The sequence below is a fragment of the Cryptomeria japonica genome, chromosome 4 (genome assembly GCF_030272615.1).
Source record: "Cryptomeria japonica chromosome 4, Sugi_1.0, whole genome shotgun sequence".
Taxonomy (NCBI): domain Eukaryota; kingdom Viridiplantae; phylum Streptophyta; class Pinopsida; order Cupressales; family Cupressaceae; genus Cryptomeria; species Cryptomeria japonica.
In genome coordinates, this window is record NC_081408.1 from 472,843,246 (window position 1) to 472,864,664 (window position 21,419).

The 21,419-nt window shown below is 36.3% G+C and overlaps 1 protein-coding gene across 1 annotated transcript; it reads right to left on the minus strand.

Moving 5' to 3' along the window:
• Positions 1–722: 722 nt before the first annotated feature.
• LOC131066752 (F-box protein At1g55000) lies at positions 723–21,037 on the minus strand. Its single transcript, XM_058001587.2, has 2 exons — positions 20,589–21,037; positions 723–1,451 (listed from the first exon to the last, which is right to left on the minus strand). Exons 1-2 carry the CDS (start codon positions 20,886–20,888, stop codon positions 1,083–1,085), a joined length of 669 nt encoding a protein of 222 aa, XP_057857570.1. The 5' UTR covers positions 20,889–21,037; the 3' UTR covers positions 723–1,082.
• Positions 21,038–21,419: the final 382 nt, after the last annotated feature.

Sequence of the window (21,419 nt, forward strand, 5' to 3'; positions counted from 1 at the left end):
TCAAATGCAACTTGTATGTTTAAGAAGAGTCAACTGCTTAATTGACAGAGATGGAAAGTGCAACGTAATAATATGGGCTCGACACATTCAAACAAAATTAAAACGCTGACATATGAAGTATAGCTCCTAAGCCAATGAGTAGGGCTTGAGCCTTCCCTATGATTGTTTTGCATGTCTCAACTAAGTGAAGTAAATACTTCGAAAGTGACTTTCAACAAAGCAGCACTCATTGATTTGGGCATATCTACATTGTACAATCAGAAAAAGGAATTCTAGGAAATGGGATATGATGCTGCAGAGAAACAAGAAAAGCCTGTAGCATAGTTCTCTGCTGAAACCACCCAAAAACAGTAATGTAAATCCTCATTGAATTCCATACCCCAGCCGTCAAAAAGAAACTGTGTAAAAGTTTTATTGAGCATCACAAGGCTGACCAGCAAGAATTGTTTCTCTAATTTGAGTCTTGAGCATTCTTATTAATGTTTCTCAAGCATCTGTATTTCGTATAAGAAGAATCAATCAGCTGTCCCATCTCTCTGGAAAGCACGGTTGGAAAATTGGAAATAGCATGTTCAATGGCCATGTATAATTGTGCAGTATGAGCTACTAAATGAGCACCCATTAATCCACATGAATATCACATTTCAATAGTTAGCTGAAGCAAGAAATAACTACCATTTTTTAATGACAAAATACGTTCAAATTTCAAAGAGGATGGTGAATAATTTCAAGAGATGAGATGTATATTATTGACCACATGGACATTCCATTCACTATTCACATTGTTTATACACATGCATGGCTACAAGAATATGCAAACACCGTTAAATAAACTATTTACAGGACTAACTCAAATGCGATTTAAGAGATTATGTAAGATCATTCCGGAGAACAAACTGTCACCCTGTTCCCAGCTGACATAATAAAAAATACTGCTTTGATACTAGCTACTTGAAATGGGTGCTTTGGCTTTAATGCCGCACCACTGTATTATTCTTCAGTTCCTTTTGGCACTAGAAGAACCATATTAATTGTTTTGTCATTAGGAACATCTTAAAAAGCATCAGGACCCTTAAAAAGCATCAGCTTACATGTCTCTGTTCCCAACTCAAATCTTGAGAAAACTGTGCAAATGCTGTCCTAAGATCACCATTTGAAATGGAAAAATAGTACTCTGCAGTTCCATCATCTGTTTGCAAGCTTCTTCTCATCGATTCAAGTAACCTGCGCTTACCTTTCTCTGGTATGGCATTTGCTATATAGCCAGGCTTGCCATCAGGTGCACCATCCAAATACAATACTGCTACTTCTCTTTTTGCATTAATATCCAGTTCAATATAGCAAGTACCACCCACGAGGATGTCTGGCTTGCTGACAGGAATTAAGAGCCTCTCCCTAGAATATATCCCATGGTCACTCATCATATTATTTAATCGTTTGATATCTGTCACCTGCAGAATTGATAAGATTACAATCAAAAAAAGAAATACTATGGCAGCAATGTTGGTCCATTTAATTATCAAACTCATAATGTCAAGTAAGTGTGTAAACTTATAGCTGAAGAAATAGGTATCAACAAAAAGCACCCAACACCAGAAAGTCGACATTAGCAAGAATCAATATAACATCAATGGGAAGGTGGAAAAGTCCTCTTGCCGGTCAAAGTATGACAATGAGGGAATTTGAGTTGTATAATATATATGACAGTACTTTCCTATTAATAAAAGCTTTGGCAGAAGTCAAATTCCTATAATTGGTGATACTTGTGAAAACTCAAACGGATAGTGATTAGATACAAAAAAAAAAAGGTCAAAAATATTATCATATTTACACTTCGTAGAGGACAAAGCAAAAAAAAAATTTCCTAAATTCAGGTGGGTAAATACATAATCTGTGGAAGCATGCATTACTTCTTCCTTAATTTTTGTCATATCACTCTCTAAAAATGGCCATAGACAATAAGAGAGAACAAACTGGGGTAAGCTGAGTAATTTTAATCACAGAAATTTGATAGTCACATTCCTCAGATGTGACAAGAATGGCAAGATATGTAACTATTGAAAAACACGAGCACAAAGCTGAAATTATTAAGCTATGATTATATAGAGTAATAGCACTGAACGTATAGAAATGTCATATGATTGACTCATTCTAGATGCTTTACAATTTACTTCACGAATGCTAATAAAGCATTGCATTTTCGTACTAGCATTCATAAACTCCCCTATGGGAAATTAAATCCTATGTTCCTAACAACTAGTCATCTAACTCGTCATTTACAAGCTCGTCAAGTACTTGCACCTTTTTTTCTTTTGATTAGATAAACCATTAAGAGCCCAAACATTTTTTCGTTGACGAAGTTTTTGCAAGATTAATTTGTGACTCACCAAACATACTGAAAATATATGCTTAAAATGTTGAAAATGCTCAGCCTCACGTGCTCTTGTGTGCAAATATATCTGCAGGTGATGCAAATGCCTTTTTACATTTTTTTTTTAAACTTCAAATTGTGCACGAGACCATAAATCACAACTGTTTATAGATGTTTTACATACTCTTGTAAATTTAATTCTTACACACAACTGTAAATACATTTCACAGACTCTTACAGACTTACTTTGATTAAAACCCTATCTATTTTCCTTAAATTTATGTTTTTCTTAGGAATTCAACTTTTTTTTTAAGTTGCCACGTTTTGCTGAGTTTCTACAGAGTTTCAATTTAGGGTCTGTCTCCAAGTTGAGTCCAAGCTTGCAATCTATGATTTAAACAAAAATTATTTGATGACTAACATTTGTTTTATTTATTTATTTATTAATAACCTAATAGACGGTAGATGTAATACAAAATCCAAGCATATGCTCCTTATTAAACCAATTTGTAGAAAGGAAGGAACACTATCCTAGGTCTGAACACAACAGCCCCAAATGAATATCTGATGAAGCAGCTCGACCAAATCTCCCAACTCACCCAACAGACACCAAACTGATCACATCACCGGATGTCCTAACATCCAAACCAACAAATCCTCTATACCACATGAGAAGAAATCCCAATCTCCATACACAAGAGAGAACTCACCTCTAAAAGTCCACCACCCTCTAAGAATATCCAAATCCCTCCAGCGCCCACACAATGAAGGAACAACTTTTCTATAAGAGTCCATCCTCTTCTAGTGCTATATGGAATCCCCCAATCCCTCCTCCAGCATCCACACAATAAAAGAGAAACTCTCCTAAACGAGTCCAACTTCAGGTCCCTTGCTGTTTCCCCTCAGCCGATCCTTGGCGAACCCAGGGCAACCCATGGGCTGCCCAAAAAGAAGATAAAAATTAGTAATTCAAATTAAACACAAAACGAATTGAATAAAATTCCAATTTTTTTAATTAAACATTTTATAGTTAAACATTGCAGGCTTAAATTTTATTCCTGCAGGCAGATTTTGACAGAATACTACATGCAGCTACAGGCAATTAGAAATCATGCTATAAGTGGCGACAGAATTTCTCCGAAAACTCTTACAGGCAGCTACAGTTCACACCATGTGTAGCTACGGAAGTTGCTACAGGTAAGCTATAGGCATATTTTGCTTCAGACAAGCTTTACCTCACTTTTCCTGTTCTTTTTCAAAAGCCTCCCCCTCTTTTCTTCTTCAAGTGCCTTCTGCTATTTTACATGTTGAGTCCCTCTGCCCATTCGCACTTGAAGAGTCCCCTGAACTTCTCTCTTTCTATTCTCTCTATGAGCCTCTCTTTTCTCATTATTGCAAAACCAATTTAAATATTGGTTTCTCAACACTTTATTTCTTGCCTCTTCACCTTCTGGTTGACTCTTTGCTATCCTCTAAAGCTCCTTGTTTCCATCTGATGATTCTTCACATTTCTTCGATTTTGGGGAAATTGCAGCATTGCCTCTAATTTAGTAGAGGTGAATGTAACTGATGAAAGTGCTGTTAAAACCCCACTAGTTCTGAAGACCTTGATACTTTTGATGAAGAAGAAAATGAAGAGAATTAAATATTGATTGTAATTTTGAATTTTCATTGTGTAATGATATTTTGAGACTAGGGTATTTTCATTTTTGAAAATAATGGATATGAGGCATTTAAATATTTTATTGATGTGGGAGCATCAGTTAGCTATTGCGATGTGGTCAAAATCAGAATCAGTTTCGGTTGTGGCAGTTATGAAAAGGGGTATGGAAAAGGCAAGATCAATTTGAGAGGGGGAGAGGATGGTAGGTGGTGCAACGGAGAATATAGGGAAGAGACCTCGATTCCGATCCCATGTGAAATTGACAGGGGAGAAAGGGGAACCCAAGGGGTGAGTGAAGGTGTGGACAGAGAGCAAAGAGAGTTTGCAGAAATGGTTCAGGACAATATGGAAGCAAGAAATGTCTGACAAGGGTCTGAGCCGGTCTGTGTAAAGTTTGTTATCTGGCAGATTAGACACAGGAGAGTAGGCTTGTTTTGGTTAATTTTGTTGATAGATTAAATAGGTGCAGTCCTATCAGTGTTGTAATCAATGACTTTCATAATGTAGGAAATAGTTGTTCATTCTGTTGTTCTAGTTTGCTGATTTGGCTTGAATAAGGAGGACGACCTCCAAGGTGGACTGAGGGATGGAGGGGATCATATTCCTGCCATATTCGTGGACCAGGGGGCATTGAGTGCCCTTGGGCTTGAGAGTCTTGTCAAGTACGCCACCTCGAGATGGATGGAATCACCATGCTTGTGGGCCAAGGGGTGTTGAGTGCACTTGGGCTTGAGAGTCTTATCAAGTATGCCTCCCCGGGATGGAGATCCGCCCATGCTCTCACAATACAAAGACAATCGTCCTTGAGATTGTGGTTTGCTAAATATTCCTAATGAATTCCTAATACAATTGACTATCGGAATATACTTGCTCAAAATGATATTGATGTGGAATTAGATACTAATGATGTATTTATGGAATTAAATGCTATTATAGATTATTAATATAGATGTGTGCAGGTCCTAAACCAGAAATAATTCCAATAAGGGACTTTAAAGTTGGCAATTTTTATTACAAGCTTATGTTACTAAGGATAATGCATTTCTCATCTTGAGTTGGATTTGTTGTTTCAGGGCTAAATTCAGGTAAATCCCAAAAGTAGACATTACAGTACTAGTATCACATACAATATGCAAGCATACACAAACATTACTATAGAATGCTCCTGATATAGAAATGTTTACTATAGAAATTCCACTTTTGTGCAAAACATTTCTAAATCTGCACGAGGAATTGGCTATCTGCTTAGTTTAAAAATACAACCTTTTCTTTCTTTCAACCAAGGACATTCTAATTCACTTTCTTCGGGCTCTCCTTGTCACTAATAGTGTAGGATGGAAGACAAGGACAGTGACATTGGAATGTAAACCTGCACCTTTCTTTAAATATGGCAAGGCATGCGATTTAATGTTGATAATATTAGTACTTTTACAAATAGAAAGATCCAGGAAAAAGACATTTGGTCCAATGTTCCAAGTGACAGCATATGGACTATCTAATAAGTTCTAAAAGGTGGCTATATTGGTTCTTGAAACTTTCTTTCGTTTTCAATAACCATAGTTTGTCTCACTTAAAATAGAGAGAACTTATATATATATATATATATATATATATATATATATATATATATATATATATATATATATATATATATATTTATGGCATATTTTTAGTGTGTTTGATTTAAGTTTGCAGGTTTACATTGCTGGTCAAATCCGTGTTAACAAGCTGGGCTGTACGCCTACAATCTCGATGCCCTAGTTGGTGGTTGATCCCAAGTTTACGGGTATTGGTTCAAAGTTCAAACGATTCTGGTATGCTGAGTGACCACTTCCCATGAGAATTTGTGAGGATTTCAGTCAAGTTCAAATCCACTTTCCATTGTGGATACTTTGCACTGTGTTGGTGAGGGTTTCATTCATAACCGTCTTGTTGGGGTGCTAGATTCATAATCGGTAGTGCTGCTGTTGTAATTTCAGACCTGCATGAGCTTATTTCAGATTTTTCTATGAATGAAAAATTAGTTGGAGACTTAACTCCTGTGTTTGGCGATTACATGGTTATTGCTAGAGATATCAAGCTGTAGCTGAGGGTATTCATGCAAGTTTCAGACCTGTTTCTTTCTACTCATTGGTTCGGACCTTAACGAGCTATTTATGATGCTTATATGAGGTATATCATGTACTTGTTTATGTCCTATTTCAACAATATGAAATGACTATATGCCTGCAAATGACATTTCTAAAATGTCCCCTTTTGGGATGATCCTAAAGCTTGCCCTAAAATCGCAAGTCCAATTAAAAATAAGAAACACAGTATAGTTAGAATTATGTCTTTACCAATAAAATGTCTTTATCAAGATAAATCCTGGTTTAGGTTTTGCAATCATGTTAGACAATATTTAAAATATAATTTATAAGACCAAATATTTCTATTAGGGTTAGGGATCCAATAGCAAATATTTGTGCACATATATCAATAATCATCTTAATCTATTTAGATAAATCATGCAATAGCTTTTTGAACTTTAGGAACCAAGCATCATTAGTTCCATTTCCCATAATTAATCATAGTAGGGTTTGGCAAGGAAAACCACCAAAGGTGCCCGAAGACTTGTCAACTTGTCCAGCCCAATTAAGCCCAAGAGCGCACAGCATCCAACTAAGACAACTTGCCCCTTGGCCCACAAGTGGCAGGAATATCCACTAATAGAATTCCATCACTTGGGGTGGTCTGCTTCATACAAGGGAACCCAGGTCATTAAGGAAGACTGTTCAGCACAATTAAGCCCAAGAACACGCAGAATCCAACTAAGACAACTCCCCCCTTGGCCCACAAGTGGCAGGAATATCCACTAATACAATTCCATCACTTGGGGTGACCTTCTTAATTCGAGGGAACCAGTCTACTGCCTCTCCCTAATATATTTCTTTCCATTCCCATATGATTGCTTGTGGGAATAAAGAATAGATAAACTCATTTATTACTTAAAGAAATATTCACAAAGTTTATCAACATTGTGGTAAAGAATATGGATAAGAGCAATTATCCACATTGCATATACAAGCATACAAATCAACATATTCTCATGCATACCTCAAAATTTACTATGTCAAAATATGGCTGTATTCTGAAATGCAGATCTCTTCACCCAATACTGACTTGTTTTTATCTTCTTTGATGCCCCTTTCCAATGAAGTGATTCACCTTATATATCCCTCAAGAAGGGGTGAAAAGTCCCCACTTTCTCGAGGTATACAACTCATAATTGAGGTGTCCCTTCTTAACTTAATCTCTGCCCTACGAATATAATCATTGCTATAAACAAATGACTGTTTTTATACCGATAAATGCTGCCTCCAAACATTTTAATTACAGCTCTTTAATTAATTATTGCATATTATATTAGCTGCTCTTCGTAATAAGAATCGCTGCTAAATAAAACTCTCAACTGCCCCATCTTATTCCTTTTGTTAGTTATCCCATTCTTTGACGTAGGCAATTAATATAGATGTTTTTCCATAATGAATCGCTGTATGATAAACTTATTTCATGGATCGATGCATATTTAATTTATTTGTTCTTTCTTAAAAGAATGATTGAGGAGATATTGGACGTAAGCATGACAATTTCAATTGAAAAGTTGATGTAATCAGCACTTGCAAGATTCAAATGACATAATCTTTATTACAGCAGTGACCTATTACATGGATGTTGTTTATTGTTAAGTTAATTGGCAAACTTTCAAAAAAATAACAATTCAGGGGTGCATATTACACATGATGACACATCTACAACTAGAGACCAAGATGGCAACAGCATGATCAAAAGAATTATGGAGCAACCTCAATGATAGTTCTTATGAATAAAATAAGGGGTATGTGCAATGGGGTAAGAACCCATACCAAACATAGACTATAAGCCAAGAGATGATGTGAAATAAGCTTTCAACCAAATCTTTAAAAAGTAATTCCAAGACAAAAGCGTGGCTACAAGCATGTATCAAAAATCTACTTCCTGTATCACTTCGAGATCAGCTAGCAAAACCAAGGGAGAGTCACACACTCCACTAGAAACCACACAGGTGTCAGGCATAATATTATGCACGAGTGAAGACAATCATCATCCAGAAAGCTCCCTGACTTTATAAAGCACATTGACCTGTAAGAATCCTTAAACAAAGAAAGTTACAAGATTAAAAAGTGAGAATAAAAGTACTAGAAAATACAGTGGTAAACTCAAAGGCATATATTATACAATTGGAAAGAGGAGGAACTACTACTGATACATATAAGCTTCAAGGGAAAGTGTAGAGTTCCCAGCTATTCAGGAGTTCATTGAAACAACCAAACCCATAATGAACATAAAGCAGTGCATCAAGTATTGGATGAGGAGTGGGGAGACAAAATGCAAGAACATGGAAACAATACTTCTATTGAACACTGGCAAAAACGATACAATACATCAAGAATGATGAAGGCCCTAATAAAAATGCTAAATGGTGAAATGGTAAAACAATTCACTAAATTTAAGGAAAAGAAAGTTGCATTAGAGCATAAAGATGAGTGGAAAGCTACAGGCTTATCACAAGGGAAAAAGAGATGGAAAAATACCACAGTGCTGCAAGGCGCATAAAGAAGCTCCACAACAAGTAGAAGTAGACAGTGAAAGGGGAGCTGATAGAGACAGCAATAGAAGACAAGAAAAAAATATAAATAAATATTAGTTGCATAAACTAAGATGGAAAAACATAAGTAACAACGAACACGGGATGGCAAAAATAGGAGAATTTTAGGAGGAAGAAGAGGTTTAAAAATAAGAAAAAATGTTAAAAGAAAGGGAAGATATTTCCCAAGGACCTTTGCGAAATTAAAAGGTATTAATGAGGAAGCGAGAACCATGAAAATGGAAATGAAAAAAGATGCCAAACTAGAGGAGAGAAGACCTTGAAGACTAAACCCAAATTTTAAGGTGAAAGTAAAGAAGAACTAAACAAAATGTTAGTAAAAATATTCATCTCTCATATAAGATACTGATTGGATCTGTCCCAAGGGTATGTAGAACTGAAAGACAGGAGACAGACCTAAATCGATTTTAACTAATAAAAACAAAATATGTAAACACAATCCAATCCATAACCCATTTACAATGGAGTTCTTACAAGTAGTGGCCAAAAAAGAAGGATATTCATTCACTAATGGCTGTTTTGGATATTACCAAGTCAATATTGCAAAGGACGAGAGGCACCACGTTTGCAATAGAATGGGACCATTCATGTACAATGAGGGGTTTGAATTAAAAACATAAGTGTGTTGTTCTCACTAGAATAATGGCCAACACCTTTAGAAAATTTATTAAAATTTCTTGAGGTATATCTAGATGGTTCGATAGAGTACAGATTGTTGAGAGACAGTATACAAGTATTGAGATTAATGTTTCAAAGTTGTAGGCAGTTAGGGATCTCTCTTGATCTGAAGTACTATTTGCAATATCATTTGGTAGGCTTCCAAAACAACAATCTGCACATAAGGTTTAATGATTAACCCAAATGCTTAATTTGTCACCATCAAAAACACAAAATGAGGAGAACACTGATAGGATATACATATTATAAGAAAATTATTAGGAATTATGTAGAAGTGACCACACCCATTAACGAGTTGCTAAAGAAGGTAAGCTTTGAATGGATGAGGAATGCCAAGAAATTTATGACTGTTTAAGAAGAACCTGGCTAAGGCACTTTTTCCACATACATGTAGAAGCACCAAGTATAACAATTGAAGTGCTACCAGAGCAGCCAAAAGAAGAAAAGTTGGATCATTCTATCTCTTTTGCATGTTGGAACTTAGCTAAAGACAGAAGAATTGTATAACACATAAAGAGTAGTGTTAACTATGGTGTAAATGCTACAAAAAAATGAAAAAAATCTACTTCAACACCAGTTATCATATTTGCTAACAAATGCACCATTGAAATACTTGATAAATAGGCTGGTCATACAAGACAGGATATGTACATAGTTGATGGTTTTTCAAGAGTTTGAATTCAAATAAATGGTTAAACTAGGGAAGATAATAGACTCATTGAAGATGATTTAGCATGTGTTCATCTATCCAAAGTAGAAGCAATCCTAGTAGAGCTGGAGACCATAGCAAAGTTCTTGGCCACACCTGAGTACCCAGAGAATTATACAAAACAAGACAAATAAGTATTTTTAATACAAGTCCTACCACTTACATGAATGTAAGACCTCTCGTACAAGATGATAAGGGATGAAATACTCAGAACAGTGGTCTCATGGCATGGGAGAGAATCTATTTTAGAAGTAGTCTTGCAGCATGACAGGAACGATATTTTAGGGAAAAACATGAGGGATTGGCAAGTGGCCATAATGGAGGAGATGCCCCTGGGAAAAAAGTGTCGACAGAATTACGTTGTCCACATTATTAAAGGGTGCACATTAGTATATTAGAAGCTGCAATATAATCAAAGAATAGGAAGCCAAATGCAAGGGATGATATTCCACAACAGATTGTACTAGCATTAGCCTCATTTACAAAATGGCCAATTGATTTTATGAGGTGTAGTTCTTATAACAGGAACTTGGTACTTTAAAAGTGTGCAGAAGCTATCCCTTCCATAAAATCTACCATGAAGACTACTGTATTATTTTCCTATGCTATCATAATCACTAAGTTTGGATGGCCAACAAGCATAACAAGTGATCAAGGAAAGCATATTATCAATCAAAATTGAGGAGCTGTTGAAACACTTGTTGATAAGTCATAGCAAGAGACCATCAATAGGTGAATGGTATCCAGAAGTATTCAACAAAATTTACGAGGTATGGCTGATAAAGCTTCACGATGTAGGAAACATATATTGGGGTTATAAATTCCAAGTGTTATTGTAGGTACACCCCATAACATATTAGAGTCTCACAAAACATTGCCCATTTCTACCTAGTCCATGATTTTGAATCAGCAACGCTAGTGGGATGCTATCCCTATGTCCACTATGGAAGGACAAAAAGCTAAGCATTTGCCACTTCCACATGGTTTTCCCAGCACTGGGGTTCCAGGTTAAAATCTTTGTGTCATACTTGTTGTGACATTTGTTCTTATTGTGTCACATGTTCTCATTTTCTTTATGCTACTACAATATTGTTTCATTTCCAACAACTTAAGAACACTAATCCCAGCACCTTTATTATTCAAATTATAGCTCACAAACCTGGACTCACAAACCTGGATTCAATTCAGACTTCGCAGAACCCAGATTTAAAAACTTGGGAAAAACTCAGCAACTTAAAAAAATACTTAAATTCCTCGAAAAACATAAATTTTATGCAAAATAGGTACGGTTTCAATAAAGGCAAGGCTATTTACATTAAAGAGCCACAATTTACAGTCCCAAGTCACCACTTTAAACAGTTGCAAGTTACAGTATCTAGCTATTTTTTCTGATCACAATTTACATCAAACAGTCATGCTTTACGGTCATGAAGGCACTGAAGGAACATTGGGAAGTCTGCAAAAATGAAAAACAAAATGTTTAAAAGTCATGCTTTTCTTAGTATAGGTTTCCCTAATCTGCACTGCTCCCAAAGTGCACAGTACAAAGACCAATTAATTGTATGCCACATAAATATGTCAGCGTCTGCTGATCTAATATATTTTTCATAATAATTATTGATTTATGTACAGCATCTCTAAGATGATAACATAAATTGAAAAATGTGGACTGCTCCTAAATAATTTCTGCATCCATAAATATCTTGAAACCAATTCAAATTTAGTAAAAATGGTAAGAATGTGAAGAGGACTATGGAGCATTCTTCCATGTCTTTTTTGTTAGAGGGCAATATTTTAGAGGTTTTCATCGTTGAGCCTTAATGTATTCAAAAAATTACAGTCTAATTCCAACAAGTGACGAGACAACCCACTTATTGTAATGATAACTTAAGTTCAAAACCTGCTAGGTATGTCCCACACATTAAGTGTTGAAATTATAGCTAAGTTCGGATTACATGTAATTACAGCTTGCTATGAATATTGGGCAAGACCTATATAATGTAACTTGTGGATAGGGCAAGACCTATATAATGTAATTGTGGATAGGGCAAGACCTATTGAATGTAACTTGTATTAAAACGTGTTGGAGCTGACCTATATTAAAATCACTTGTAACGTGAGGGCTATTTCAGTTTTGGCGCCAACCTTAAAGCATTGAATTGTAGTTAAATATGTTCTTCATGCAAGCGACTTGGGAGAATTAAAAGGCTAATTCTCCTATATATACAAGGCTATCAATCATTGTATGACACAACACACTCAAGCGAATTACTTCTCTAATCTGCAAGTCATCTAAGTATTCAGCGAATCCTTCTAAGAGATCAGCCAATCCTTCTAAGAGACAGCAACCATCATCTAGAAGACAGTGAACACCACTGAGTGACTGCGAACTGGTTTCAAGTGGCAGCAGTCATCATTTGAAGATCAGCGAACTATTCTTGAAGGCTGTGAACACCATTCTAGGTTCAGCAAATTTCATCCCTGGGACAACAACTTTTGTATTGCAGATAAGTTCATCAGTTCAGCATGCCCTAGGTTAGAAGTATGACTGTGATTAGGTTGCTGTTAAAGATTGAAGCTCATTGTAAATTAAATTGGTGTTGCCCAATAAAGATCTGAGATTAGTGACTGGGTTTTTCACCTCCAAGAGGGAGGTTTTCCCAGGGTATCTGTGTGTTTTGTGTTTGTTCTTCATTGCATTCTGATTTCTGTTGTTTATTGTTTAATCTGAGTGCTAAAATTAACATTAAGGTGGTCCTTAGGCGGTGCATTTGATGGACATAGCAAAGCTCACTTTTAATGAATATATGATCTGATTGAGAGATGATGGATTGGTTGGCTTTTTGGGCAACAAATAATTCTGTCAGATGACAGTTGTTATAATGTGCAGAGGGAGGACAGACCATTTGTTAATAAAGTGACTCTTTATCTATAAGAAATAGTAAAGTATTAACTAAATGACTAGTCACAAATTGAAATTATACACAATAAATAAGTAACGATACATCGCGAAGATTCAATTATAGCATTCTCATTAATTGAACAAAATAACACAGTTGCTTTTTTATAAAATTTCTGTTGTTGGACACTTATCATAAAAACTTTCTAGACATCTTTCACCATCCACTTGTACCTTCTCACTTCACGAGATGTTTTCAACAATATCTCTTCTACAAAACATATTTCTTCCTAAGGTAAGATTTCTTTATACCCAGCAGGACCCAGGGCTACCCTTTTACTTTTTTCTGATTTCTTGTACTGAGCTTTCTAATCGGTATTATGTGCAATGCTGAAAGATCAAAGTATAAAGCTGGGGATTCTACTTTTGTAAAGTCAAATTGTTCCTCAGTGACTTTTGGGAATTGTGGAAATAAGTGGACAATCGAGAATAAAATTTTCTTAATGACTTCAACCTATAATTTGGTAGACAAAGATGCCAATAATAATGTTATGAGCTGTCTAGTGAGGCTGTCTTATATACGAAGGGAGCAGCATCCAGCACACTGGTTATGCAGAAACTTGTAATCTGACCCTTAAAACTTGTCTTCCATATCAAAAACACCTCCACATCTGAGACTCTGGAGATGTTTCTAGATCACAGGGAACTCAATTGATGCATTGTAATGTTTTTTTTCGATAACATTTATTGAAAATTGTAATGTAATGAGCTCTATCCAGAAGTTTTGTAAAAATGTCATAAATTACCTGGACTTTTTACTCTAATGCTACTACCTTCCTTTGATAATAACACTAGGGGAAAAGACCAAGTAGTTGAGAGTTGTCCAATACTTGAGTGGTAATTGTATTGTGCATAAACCAAATGTTAACCTTGACGCTTTTGATGAAGAAGAATATGAAGACTATTAAGTATTGATTAAAATTTTGAATATTCATTGTGACATTTTGAGACTGTATATCATTTTTGCAAATTATGAATGAGTTAATTAAATGTTCTATATATTGGCAATATGAGCACATATATATATCCTAGCACCGCATTCCAACTGCAGGGCACACTATCAGTTGGGCTCCTAGAGTATATAATTCTGTTTTATAGTTCATGAACAGGGCAATCTGTTTTTGAGTCTACAAATGGCTTATAGTATATGGGACTCCCCATACTTCCAATATCCAGGAGGCACCTAATTGTGATTCAAATATGAGGTGTACTATGTAATGTCCCCTTTTGGGATTTCCTATATTCCCAAAAAGGTATGAAGTATATTTACGAAATGCAAATTGTCAATCTTTAAATCTTGATTTAGATCCCATCACTTAAAAATATATAATTTTACTGACTATTCTTATTAATTCTGAAACTGATTGTTTCTTCTTTGATCGTGTTTGATGTATGAGTACTTCTCTTCTTCGATTGCCTAATTCCTTTTACACTTTCATACTATATTGAGGAGACGCATCCTTTGAAAAGAGCCACCCATTTTAAGGGTCATATCTCCTCATTGCTTGTCTTATCATTTAAATCAGATCTCCACTTCTGATTATAGATTAAATGCTGCTTATAGATTATAGATAGAATGAACATCTCTTGACATATCCCCTTTCCCCAGCGGACCTTAGTGCCACATTTCATCGTGTATGTGTACTCAAATTTAAATCTGAGTGGCAATTTTCGCCCCATGGGACCAAAAGTTGGCAGGTATTTATTCAAACCCTATTTTGTCTTCTGAATAGCTTGCAGGACGATTTTCTCACTTCTGGTAAACGATCAGCAAGCACACAGATGAAAACACTTGATTGCATTCCTGAGGTGAGAACAAAACCACTTTTCTCTAGCTGAGCAATCCTATACAAGGGTTGCAGTTTGCATTAAATCGAGTTCTTTGTCACTTCATGCATAGTTGAACTACTCGCGACTCGGCTCGACTCGCCAAGCCCCTGAGAAAAAAACTCGGCGAAAAACTCGGCAACGTAAAAACACACTTAATTTTAATAAAAAATGCATGTTTTTTGCAAAATTTAATGAGAAGATGCATCCAATGAGTCAATAAATGATAACACAAAAGAAGCAAGCTGATTCTTGATATATTTAAATGCAAAGTGTCTACAAAATCGCATCCTCATGAGAAACGCTGATGGCTGGAAGCAAAATAGTAAATAGTTTTTGTAAAACCAAAAGTAAATACAACTTCCTCTTCCCAGCTCTAGCTAAAACTAGTTTCAAACTTTCATCATATTTGAAATTTCATCATTCATACTCATAGTTTCAAACTTTCAACTCTAAAATGTATAATACCAGGATTTCTTCAATGCTAATTATGTTGTTATATGGAGCCTAATCAGACTCAAAGGTTAAATTTTCCCTACTTCCATCAGCGCAATTTCCCTATATTTTTCGACGGGGGTTTGGGAGGAGCGCCCCCAAGTTGGGGTCAAGGGGCATCACCGAAGGATCCTGAAATATGACTTAAGTCTGGAAGATTGAAGAATCCTCCAAAAACTAGATTTTACATTATAACTCCTGGAGGTCCGAAACCACTCTCAAACATCCTGACAGTATATATGGAATATAACTTAAAGTATATATTCCATATATGAATCCTGACGGACAAACCAAAAAACTCGGCGATTACTTGAGGGCATAGTGGGCTCTCAACGTGGCCCTTCCAAGTGAGTTTCCCCCTTCTCAGCCCAAAACCATATCGAAAAACAAAAAATGCATGTATTTGTTGCCGTTTTCTGCTGTTATGCTAACGCGGGCAAGTTTTTCTTTAAAACTTGCCGAGTTTTTGGCAAAAACTCGCCAAAAACTCGGCGAGTTTTCCTGGCGAGTAGAAGTCATTACTACTCACCAGGTCCAAAAACTCGGCGAGTTTTTGTCACTCGCCGAGTTTTCGGCGAGTGTGCCATCTATGACTTCATGTATTGACATTGGAATATTGATAGAATACCATTGTTACCAGGTCTATTCAGGATTCTTGGTGCACCATTCTGGAGGACATTCATCAATACAGTCCTTGGGAATTTGTAATGAATGTCCCCATTTTGCAATAGGATTTAATAATAAATAATAGTAATAAATTCAAACATAAAATAATAAAAAACAGAATATAATATAATTAAAATGTAATTAAGTTAATGTATGGTCAAAAGGCATATATGAAGAGTTGTGACTCTCTCAAACATGAGATATAAGAGGGAGAAGAGATCATCTAAAAACGGGGAGGAGGAAAGAAATGAATGAACTTTGAAGCATGTGAATCAAGGAAGGATTAATGGAATAAGAAAGGAATAGGAAGTACATAAGGAAGTGACTCTTTCAAATGGCAAAAATTATGAAGGGTTGCACTCTTTCAAAGGGTGCTAATTGTGAAAGCTTGTGTCTCTTCCAAAGGGCAAGAACTATGAAAGGTTTTACTATTTCAAAGGGTGGAAATTGTGGAAGGTTGTATCTCTTGCCAAAGGGCAGGTATGATGAAGAGATTGGAGGTGTAATGTCCCTTTTGAAATAGGATTTAATAATAAATAGTAATAATAAATTAAATTAAAATATAAATAAATAAATAATAAAATATAATATACTATAATTACAACTTAATTAAGTTTAATGAAAAGTCAAGAGGCATGCTATGAAGAGTTGTGATTCCCTGAAACATGCGATATAAAAGGGAGAAGAGTTTAGAGTTTATTTGAAAGAGGAGGAGGAAGGGAAAAAAAAGTGGACCATAGGAATTAAAGAAAGGTAAATGGAAAAAGAAGGAATGTGAAGGAGATAAGGAAGTGATTCTCTAAAAAAGACAGAAATAATGAAGGGTTGTGACTCTTTCAAAAGGTAATAATTATGAAAGGTTGTGTCTCTTTCAAAAGGTGATAATTATGAGGGTTGTGACCATTGCAAAGAGCAGACATGATGAAGAGGTGTGACCACTCCCTCACATTGGAAGATATAAAGGGGAAGAAGGATCAAATGGAGTGGAGGGGAATAAACTGGAATTAGAGGGGATCTAGAGCAGATTCAGAGCAGAAGTATATAGAGGGATCTGAAATAAGATTCGAGAAGGGAAGAAGGAAATAGGATATGCAGATCTACAAGAAGAAGATATAAAAGTTTTAAATGAGATATATGCAGATTTGAAAAGCAGTAAAGACAGATTTGAGAAGTGAGAGAGCAGTTGTTGCCAAACAGATGTAGCTTTTCATTACCAAAGAATGTGACCGTTTTTCTCCATGAAGGGTATAAAGTGAAGGAGACATCATTTGAAGAAGGATGAAACCAAGAAGAAGTCAATCGATCCATTCAAGGGAGCATCGAACTTCATAACTGATTTCAGAATAATAAAGAGAGGAAGCCAACAGACTTGATAATAGTAAGGGCAAGATTTAGGGAAATCCCAAAAGGGGACATTACAAAAGGGAGATCAACTTGGAGAATAATATATTATTCTCAAAAAAACAATGAAAAGTGGTGACTCAATTGTTATGAAAGGTGGTGCCTCAATTCCTATGAAATGTGGTGAGTCTTCCACCAATAAAGCATAAAGGAGAGATCATTCCAAGCATTCAAGGATCACTAACTCAATCATCACTCATGGATCCACAAAAGCAATCATCAATTATCAAATCAAACAAACAATCAATCAGCAACTCATACTATCAAATCAGCATTCAGCCAATCATAATTCACCAATATACGAAACCAGCATTCATTACATCATCACTCTTCAATCACCTAATCAACCATCACTTAATCACTATGTTACCCCAAGTTCCTGGGATGGGGGTATGTGTTTCCGGGACGGTGATTTTTTTGCCAATTTTGGGGACGGCTAGGGGACAGCAAAGGGGACGGCTATTGAAAATAGGGAAAATTAAAATATATAGGGAAATTTAAAATATTCATATGAAAACATGGATAAAGCATGCACATATACATTATAGAACCTTAACATATAAGAACTAGCAGAGTTCTTATGCCAAATTTGTGTTAAATTGAGAGTAGAACGCAAATTGCTTATAGAATTCATTGTCAAAATTCACTGTCAATATGCAGAATTTATGGGGACGCCCTCTAGGAGTCCCGTCCCCGGGATGCCCCAGGATGGGGACGCCTAAAAAAAAACCCGGGGACGCGTCCCCAGGTAATGCAGCTTAATCATGACTCACCAATACTTTGAGTCATACAATCAAAGTAATTCATTCAATCGATCAGATCAGATTTGACAGTAATAATAAAATTAAGCATACAGCAGTTCAATCATATACTATGTTTTGGTACGAGTTTTTTATACATAGCATAATGAATATTGTTTATGTATGTTCACTATTGATCAATGTTCATACAGCTTTAAGATGTTTGTTTATGATTACTTTATATATATATGCATGCCATGATATAGGATTCTTTATATGTTTTTCTTAAATATTATAATCAGCCATGATAAGGGCAATGAGGGATTACAAGGAGGGGAAACAGCACAAGGATCCTCTTCTAAGTATGCCACCTCATAGTGGTGACCGGAGGTCCCATGAGGCCAAGGGGGTACAAGGAATGCTGCCCCTGGGCTTAGAAGGGAAAGATTTTCAGGACACCCTATTGTAAATGCACTCCAACCCTCTATCATGGTGGATCACTATGCTAAGGAATCCAATCATAGGAAGCGGAAAAGGTTGTCATGATGAAGGGGAATGATTATAGGACACTTCACTAGGTACACCACCTCATATGGATGGCAAGGGCCACATGGGGCCAAGAGGAATGGTATATCCGCTCTTGAGCCTAGGGTAGAGGATCTCTAGGGCACCCTATCAAACCACCTTATTCTAGCTTCCCTATGATTGAATTTCCCCAAATAGATCAGAGATATCTTTTGATTAGATTAATGTCTCCAATTCAGTAAAATCTCTGCTCTTGATGTTCCTAATTAAGCAAATCTATTTTATGAACTGTGTTACAAATGGTTTCTAACCTGTTTGCAGGGTCTCAATTAGGTAAATGATATCACTAACCCTATTCCATTTCTTGTTTTACTTGGAAATTGTGATTTAGGGCAAAACCTAGGGTATTTCACAAAGGGGACATTACAGCGCTGCACATTATATGAAACTGAGCAAACTTTAGTTAGATCACTAGGTTCAAGACTCCATTCTGGAAACTACAGGTGCAACAATGAACTAATCTGAGAGCCGTATTAACAGAAATTCACCTGCTGATTTCTTACACTGGATAGTAATTGGAGCATCCAGATATTGGGTCTGAGACGACATTTGTGCAGCAAATATCCCTTGCAAAGATTGCCATCTATTCCAGTACCAGCGGCCAGGGATGATCAGTTCATTCCTAAATTTTCAGATCGCCTGCAAGGGAAGAGACAATTGGATCAAGGACCACTCCCTCATACATCATTCCAGTGCATACTTCAACCTAGTAGGCTATCCAGAGCACAGACTGTTGTCAGGGAGATTTTGCGTCATAAATCAGCATAACTCAGATCCGTATATTGAAATTTTCCAAATTGGTATGTGAGCGATAATGCCAGTTCCATTTTCTGTTTCATCATATAATTCGACTGGCAGTCAACTGTTATTTTTTTAAGGCTAATGCTATAGCAGAAGATTGATCATGATTGTAACAGTATTGGTTGATTCCAACTGATGGTTCAATCTTAATTTTAGCTGATTATACTGAAAATCATATTCTTAGCACATGGCTGTGTATACTTCAGAATAACCCTTCCGCCCAGCATGGAAGTCTATCAGCACAAACTAGATAACCCAGTTCATTACATATTGACATATGTGCAGTAAAAGTTTATTGCTAAAGGATTTGTAAGGACTTGAGTGGATCGGTGACATGACTAGGAAGGTTAAGAGATGGAACCATTTTTCATGGATAATTATATGTTCCGAGCGATACACAGAAGTTGTGTTTCTTTGCAGATGGTTTGTTGTGCATTCAAATGCTTTGCTTTGGTTTTCTCGTGGTCTCTAACATTTTGAAACTGAAGCGATCACTTAGAGAAATATCGAAGTCCTTGGATAGAGAAAGCTTAATCCACCGAAAAAGAAATTATTCAATCCTACACCCTCTTAAGAATTCCATATGTTCGTCATTATTTTTTCAATTGAAGTTAAGATCTTATCATGAACTAAGAGCGCATATGCGTTTCTTGCAAACAAGGAGCAAGGAAAGATGAAATGCATAAGATGCTACACAGTCCCGTTTAGGGGCAGGTAAAGTGGAAGCAATCAATAAAGCATGAGAATTTGAATAGTCTACATAGTTAAAGATTTCAGATTTCCAGCCAGACATAATATTATCCTGCATCTGGATACCACTGAGTGATGTTTACAATTCCAACCTTTCCAGTCTACATAATTTTCCCTCTTCTGAACAAGAGGCCAACTATGGTAAAATATCAGAATCACAAAATATGCGAAAAAAGCAGCTAAATTGTGATTGATTTCTATGAAAGGAACATTGAGAGATGATAAAGGGAAGGCATAGAAGGGAAGAGAAGCAAACATGAACTTGGTACTTGATGGCGAGGCCGGCCATAGTATCAGAGCGCTTCAGCTTGTGCGAAATTGCAAAGCGAGAAAGAGATGTGACCTGCCAGAAGCTTCTGGAAGACGGCCTGCCAATTATCTCCTTCAATTTCCAGGGTGCCTTGAATGCGTTAATTTGAAGTTCCGTATCGGAGGCAATGGAATTCCAGAGACGGCAGACGCAGGCAGCTCGGCCAAGCTCTGCTACACTTAGCCGTTCCAGAATGTTCCGCCATACCTCCTCGCTCAACTGCGCACCCCATTCTTCATCCGCCATCGCCTCGCTCACCAAATCACTCCATAATTCTTTCCCTAATATTGTGAGCCTATCGCAAAGTCTCTGCCTTGAATGTTAGTTGGGTCGTCCACACGCAAAACGGCCCATTTCAGATTATAAATGATTTGAATTTTAGTCAATTTTGTGAACCACGCGGACTGCCATGTCCATAGGAAGTAGTCGATTCAGCTTCTAATACGTGCATTTTCTAGAGTTGATGTTATCAATGCCTTGTGGATGTCAATATTATTTATTATTTCTCACAAATAAGAAAGGGAGAGAGAATTTATTTTAGATAAGTTTTTGAAGCATACACGGAATAAAGTGTTTGGGGAAGAAAAAAAAATATTATCTTGAAAAGTTCTAATCTTACAATCTTACATGTGATCATCAACAAAAAGTATATATGAGCTAATATTTCATATAGAGCTACAATTCTTATTGCTCAATTAAGAATCAACTCTCATCATTTCGGATGTGAAACGTGGAGGTGGAAAAGACCTAAAGAGGCATGGGAAGAAAGGATGTGTA